At 27.9% G+C, this 6,843-nt stretch overlaps 1 protein-coding gene across 1 annotated transcript; it reads right to left on the bottom strand.

The window, feature by feature from the left end:
• Positions 1–3,955: 3,955 nt before the first annotated feature.
• LOC114311756 (putative calcium-binding protein CML45) lies at positions 3,956–4,588 on the bottom strand. Its single transcript, XM_082908487.1, has 2 exons — positions 4,510–4,588; positions 3,956–4,422 (listed from the first exon to the last, which is right to left on the bottom strand). Exons 1-2 carry the CDS (start codon positions 4,586–4,588, stop codon positions 3,956–3,958), a joined length of 546 nt encoding a protein of 181 aa, XP_082764613.1.
• Between the last annotated feature and the right edge of the window lie 2,255 nt (positions 4,589–6,843).

Here is a 6,843-nt window from a genome sequence, read left to right as displayed (position 1 = left end):
TTATATATTTTTTTATTTAAAATATTTTTTTTATATTTAAAAAAAAAATTCCAAAACCCGGGGCACACGACCCCTGGCCCTATGTGCCCCGCCACTGATTCTACCTCTATGTATTATAAAATGAATTATAAGATTATTTTTTGTTATTTGTTTTTCAGTTAAATAATTGTATGAGTATAATTTTTTTTTTCTTACAAATACAATGAGTTGAAAATTTTAAGCTTTTTTCTTACTGATTTGTAAGATTTTTTTTAGCTTTCTCTTTTAGTTTAATTTATTTATGTGCTTTTATAATTAATAAAACTAACTAAATTGATAGGCTTTATCTAAATTTTTGGACCAATGAACTCGAATTGCTGAGGACCGCCCTAGAGTTTTATCTAAATTTTCGGACCAATAACCTCCAAATGGTTGGGACTGCCGTGGATAAGGAAGTCCGCGTTTGAAAAGTCAGCAAAGATCTAATTTTTAACGATGATAGCTACGCGTATTGGAAAATGTTATAACTCTCAAATATTTTATCAAATAAATAATTAAATATTTTATATAAGTGTGCAGTCTATTTTTTTTATATAAGATATTTGATTATTTATCTGATAAAAAATTTGATATTCCTAACATTATCCACCCACATTTTGTATTCACAAATATATTTAGGATAAATTACAAATACACTCATTGAGATTTGTTTAAAATACAAATTGCTCATTGTGATTTAAAAAATTACAAATATCTCAATGTCAGAATTTTTTATTTAACAGAATTAATTGTAAAAATAAAATTTCTAATTGTTCACCTATACAATAATAAAATTATATGAATTATTAATTGAAATAAAATTTTAACATTATTAAAAACTGTTAATTAACTTAATGATTTATTAATAAAAAGACCTATTTGTTATGAAATTAGAAACCTTAGGGGCATAATGTATTTTTTAAACTACAGGGATAATTTGTAATTTAAATAAATCTCAGGGAGTGTATTTGTAATTTACCCATATTTTTATAATGATGTGATAAAAGTGACAAATCTCATATTATTAACTGTGTAATTAATTAAAAATTAATACTTATTAAATTATATCATTATAGGTTTAATTATGAAAGATTTATAAAAATTTCAAATATTTTTTAATTCTTAACTGAGGATATTATTGTCAGAATTTCTCCCAACGCTATTGTAAAACAATAATGTTGGACACATCAAATTTTTTAAAAATTTGTCAAAATTCACATGGGTGTGGGTGTGGGTGTGGGTTCCACTTAAACTTTTTATCAAAAAATTTATCAAAATTCACATGGGTGTGGGTTTGGATTCCACACTTACGTGAGTGATGTAGTAGATTTGTTGATAATTTTATTAATAGTTCTAGCATTTTTTGTTGTCAACTAGACTTATTGACTCATGTTTTTCTGAGCGGATGATTATATGGTAGAGATTAAATTTGTATAGTGTGAGATCTATATGTAAAATAAATCTAAATTATAAAATAATAATTCTAGATAATTTTTGAATAATTAAATCCAGATTCATAATATTATTGTTGTAAAAAATATGTCCAAAAAATAGAGTAATATGAAACTCAAATTTGAATTGTCTAATGGGTAATTAAATTTTGTTCTGTCTTCTAGTATTACTAAGATTCGTTTGAAAATTAATTTTTTTAATAATTTTTTGATTTTATATAAAATGATAAGAAAAAAAGTAAAAAGAATTCACTACAAGAAAAAGCGTTTTTGGCGACTAAAAATTCATTTTTCGTCGCTGAAAGTTTTATAATTGGCGACTAAAATGGATTTAGTCGCCAAAATTGAACCCTTTTGCCGACTAAAATAGTTTAGTCACCGAATACCAGGCTTTTAGCGACTAAAAGGCAGTTTAGTCGCAGAATGTAGGGGTTTTAGCAACTAAAGGTTTTTTGGTAGCCAAAAGTGATGGTTTTTGGTGACTAAAATAATTTAGTAGCCAAAAGTGATGGTTTTGGCGACTAAAATGCCGATTATAGGTGTTTTTCCGACTAAAAAAAGATTAGTCGCTGAAAATGAAGGTTTTTGGCTACAAAAAAAAAATAGTAGCTAAAAATAGTGAATTGGCGACTAAAATTCAGTTTAGTAGCCAAAAGGACACGTTTTTGGCGACAAAAAACAGATTTAGTCGCCAAAACTAATATTTTTAATTTCAACTTGTTTTTTTACCGACAAAAAAATAATTAGTAGCCCAAAAATCATAGAATTGGCGACTAAATAATAGATTTAGTTGCCAAAAGTGGCCTAAAATTTTTTTAATAAATAATTTATTTTTTACATAAATTATATTGAATTAAAATAATTATATTTATATATATTGTTTTGTATTAATACTGTCAATATATTATATAAATAATATATATTGCAAATATATTCATGTGATGTTGTAGTGGCATAGTGGAGGGAGTGTGTTGCAAAAAAGGTTGCAATGTGGTTGGGCACGGTTCGAAACTCAGAAAAACCAAAAAATAGTGATTTTTTTTTTTTCCGACGGAACACCTAAAGTCTTGATTTTGGCGACAAAGCCGTTTAGTCGGCAATTGATTGAGTATTGGCGACTAAATTATTAGTCGGTAAATGTATGATTTTCAAAAGGCTAAAACACTATTGGCGACTAACATTTTAGTCGCGAAAGACCTGTCTTTTGGCGACTAAAAAAATATTGGTCGCCAATGCCTACGCCAACAACGTATACGCGACAAATGTGGCGACTAAAGAATTTTGTCGGGGAAAGTCAAATTTTGACTTTCGGCGACTAAAAATAGACTTTTGGCGACTAAAAATTTAGTCGCCAAAAGTGACTTTTCTTGTAGTGATTGATTAATCTTTTATATTGATTTTTTAATTTTTTAAAACTAATTTAATCTATTCCCAAATAAGGCCTAAACTTTATATAAAATTTGACACAAATTTCAATTATGGATAAGATTTTTCTCTAATTGGGAAAAACCAAGTGGAGGTGTTGTTAAATTTTGTTCTCCAATGACGTGTTACTAAAATGGCTAAGCTAAAGCAAAATTTTGGCAATAAATAATTTTAAAATATTATATTTTAGTAATGTTGATCCAATGATATCATTTGTAGATTTCATTGTATAAGAGAGTGATAAAAGGTCTTGCCAAACTTTGGCTATTACCTTGTATGAAATTTGGCACAACGTTACCGACGCTAAAATATGACAAAACTTTTAGCTATTCATTGAAGAGTTCAATCTTGAGTTTTATGCAAAATTTTCATAGCAGTTTTTAGCTTGTCAGTGAAGAAGCTCATCAATTGTCAGCCCAAGTAAACAAATCCACAAAATAGAAATTCTATACAAAATCTCTTACCAAAATAGTTGTGACAATGTCACAACAACATTTTTGAAAATATAAATTATATTGATGGGTGTTTATTTCTAAAATGATACGATCCAAATTCGCTACATTATTTGGGGTTAAAAATTTATGTAAATTTAATTTCCATTTCATATAACACTTGTAAAATTGTTAACCACCGATTCATCGAAAAAAATTAACTGTTAAAAAATAGATCCAATAATAAGTTAAAACATTTTCCTTCACAATCAATCCCATGTTACATGTAGAGAGACAAATTAACTCAGGGAATAAGATGCACATGAAAGACAAAACACGATACAAAATAACATAAATAACAGGAGAGAAGATATTTGATAAAGCAATCCACAAGAACAAAGAACCTAACAATTAGAACTATATCTACATATTACACAAGACTTTGATTAAAATAAGATCTAATGAGGTCACCTACATATGTTACAAAAATACTAGTCCTAAAAAGTTACATATATTTAACACGGGTTACTTAAGAGTGAGCTATAAACATAACTATGTCCAATAGTAAATTTGGCATTAAGAGCCATTTATTTTGGGAGTAAAATTCCATGCATGCATGACATAGGTTAGCTACCAAGAACTATCTTCCAAGAGTTTCAGGAACTCTCTGAAATCAATGAGTCCATCTCCATTATCGTCAAAGCTTGCAATCATCTTTTGACACTCCATTTGTGAAACCTCTGTAAATCCCAACTTACAAAGGACTCTCTCTAACTCACTTGCATCAATGAACCCATCACAGTTCTCATCAAACACACCAAAAGCTTCTTTCCCTTCCTCCAAGCTCACCCCCTCCCCCTCATCAAACAACGCTGCCACATCATCTGACCCCAGCCTCTCTCCAACCACATCATCGCAACCTGGTTCATAAAATATCCCTAGCTTCTCCATCACCACCTCCACTTCTCCAATTGATATTAATACATTGTTATCATCTTCATCAACATGGTCAGGGTCAGAGTCAAAGGGTACACCAGGATAAAACCTGGTGTGCTTACCTTTTGCCTGGCCGTGCCATGCGGTGGAGAGGAAGTTAACTGTGGATTGGAAAAATAACAAAAACCATGACCACAAATCATGGAGTGTGGTGATCCAAGTTAGAAGTGTGCATAATGAGATAATACCAATAAGTGATAAGGAGGTGGCTGACCTATTTTCCAATAAGACTATTCCAGATATGGATAAGGCACTAGTTGTCTCCATTTTACATGCACTGGATATGGATAAGATATGATATGAGGGTGTACTAAATTAAAAACATATACACATGGAACGTATATATAGATGGTAAGTTTGGGTTCTTGTCTAGGAGGCAAGTTTAGTGGAAAATGCAGTGAAATGGTGACGCAATTTCACATGAATTTGTTGCGTACAAAAGTCGGTCGTCCAAGAAACTACACGGTGTTTGGCTTGTGGTCCAGAAATTTGGGAAAAGCAATTACCAGTAATTCCATAAAAAAATAAATAAATAAATTAAAAATAAATATATATGTGCTTTTAAAAAATATACATATATTTTTGTAAAAAAATTTATTTAACAAAATAAATAGAATAAATAAAATTTCTAACTATTTTTCAATACAATATATTTCTGACATTATTAAAAACGGTTAATTGACTTATTAATAAAATTAATTATTTGTTATGAACATGAAGGGGTGAAATGTAACTCACAAAAAAACAATGGACAATTTGTATTTTAAACAAATTTCATAGGGCATATTTGTAATTTTTTCAAAAAAGTATCAAAAAATTTACTTAATACTTACATGGGTATTGTGTAAAATTTTTGATAATTTTTTAAAAAAAATCCATAATATAATAACTAATGAATTGATATTAATTTTCTGTGTGAACCTCACTAAACACAAGTTTAAGGACAATGTTAAAGATATCAAATTTTCTATTAAATAAATGATAAAATGTCTCACATGGATATGAGATCTGCAATTTTGTGAATCCCACACCAATATGAGATATTTAATCATTTATTTAGTAGAAAATTTGGGACTTATGGATGTGTTTGATTTGTGTTTTGAAAGAAAATTTCCAAACATGTTTTAACTTACAAATTTTCTTAAAAAAAATTCAAAATTGCTTCTCTCTCTACTACATATCAATCAATCACTTTTTCTCTTTACTCTCTCATTCTCAATCACTTTTTTTCTCACACATGTTTGGTTTGTGTTTTGAAAGAAAATTTCCAAACATGTTAACTTACAAATTTTCTGAAAAAAAATTCAAAATTGGTTCTCTCTCTACTATATATCAATCAATCACTTTTTCTCTCTACTCTTTCATTCTCAATCATTTTTTTCTCACACACTTCTACTTAATTATAACAAAATATCAAATCATCCCAAATTTTTAAATTCCAAAACTATTTTTAAAATATTTAACTAAACAAATCAAAAAATTTCTAAACACTCTACTCAAATTTTTTTTTAAAAAATTTATCTCAAAACATAAACCACACACAACTACTTAACACTTTTCAAAGTTTAATAGACCAGCGTACTTATCTTTATGCCTTGGGAAACAGTTTTGCAAGTTCAATGTGAACACGACTTCGAAGTCTTTTTTTTTGTTTTTTTTTTTAACGGAGACTTCAAAGTCGTTGATTCCTCAACAACCTTTATTAGCAAATTAAAACCTTATTTGGCATAAATTAAAAAAAATTAAAAAGTCAAAAAGTTAAAAAGTCATTATCCTATTTAAATTACATCATCTTATTTAAGTTACATTACCTCTCTATCCCATCACTTTAAATCTCACTCATATTTTATAAAAAATTAAAAAATACACTTATTTAGAACATTTCAAACAAACCCTAAATATAAAATAATAACAAAATACAACCGTTAGACTAATAGGCATCCTAGGTGACTACAAATAAATTCATGAAAAAAGAATAGTACTATAATAATTAAGTTTATTTGATATATTTTCAACTTTTTGATTTGACTTTTTATAATAAATAAATTTGCTTAATTTGAATATTTTTAAGCAAGAAGTATAGTAAATGAGTTAAGATTATTTTAACAAAGTATTTTTTTTAGCTAATAATAATAAGTTCGCGTTTTAGCAATAACCCAAAAAAATTAAAAAAATAAAAATAAATAAATGAGCCCTCAATATTTAAATATTTATTATTTACATAGAGAATTTTTAATTAAATGAAACGTTTGAATCACATTGACAGTTTAACTTTAGAAAATTGCTTTCCAAAAAATGGACTGCACCGTTTTATCTGGTCTCACCTTGGTGATTCAAAACGTTTACTATAAACACTGTTTAGTTTTTTTTGTAAAAAAAAAAATTAAAATGATGTCTGATCAACTTTGGTCTCGTTTGGTAAAATTGAGGAAAAATGATTATAATTTATACCTTAACAGCTTATAACTTATAACTGTGAACATAAACTGATTTTTGACTTATAAATTAAGCTTCTCCTCCCC

This window comes from Camellia sinensis, chromosome 15 (genome assembly GCF_055761805.1).
Source record: "Camellia sinensis isolate YWXY chromosome 15, ASM5576180v1, whole genome shotgun sequence".
In the NCBI taxonomy this organism is placed as follows: Eukaryota; Viridiplantae; Streptophyta; class Magnoliopsida; order Ericales; family Theaceae; genus Camellia; species Camellia sinensis.
The sequence above is the reverse complement of the archived record's forward strand: the minus strand, read 5'-3'. Positions and strand labels throughout refer to the sequence as shown.

Bases quoted from the DNA above. Each gene is read 5' to 3' on its own strand.
- LOC114311756 (XM_082908487.1), bottom strand. From the start codon at position 4,588: ATGGAGACAACTAGTGCCTTATCCATATCTGGAATAGTCTTATTGGAA. The intron at 4,423-4,509 runs GTATTATCTCAT...TCCAATCCACAG, and splicing joins CACCTCCTTATCACTTATTG to TTAACTTCCTCTCCACCGCA.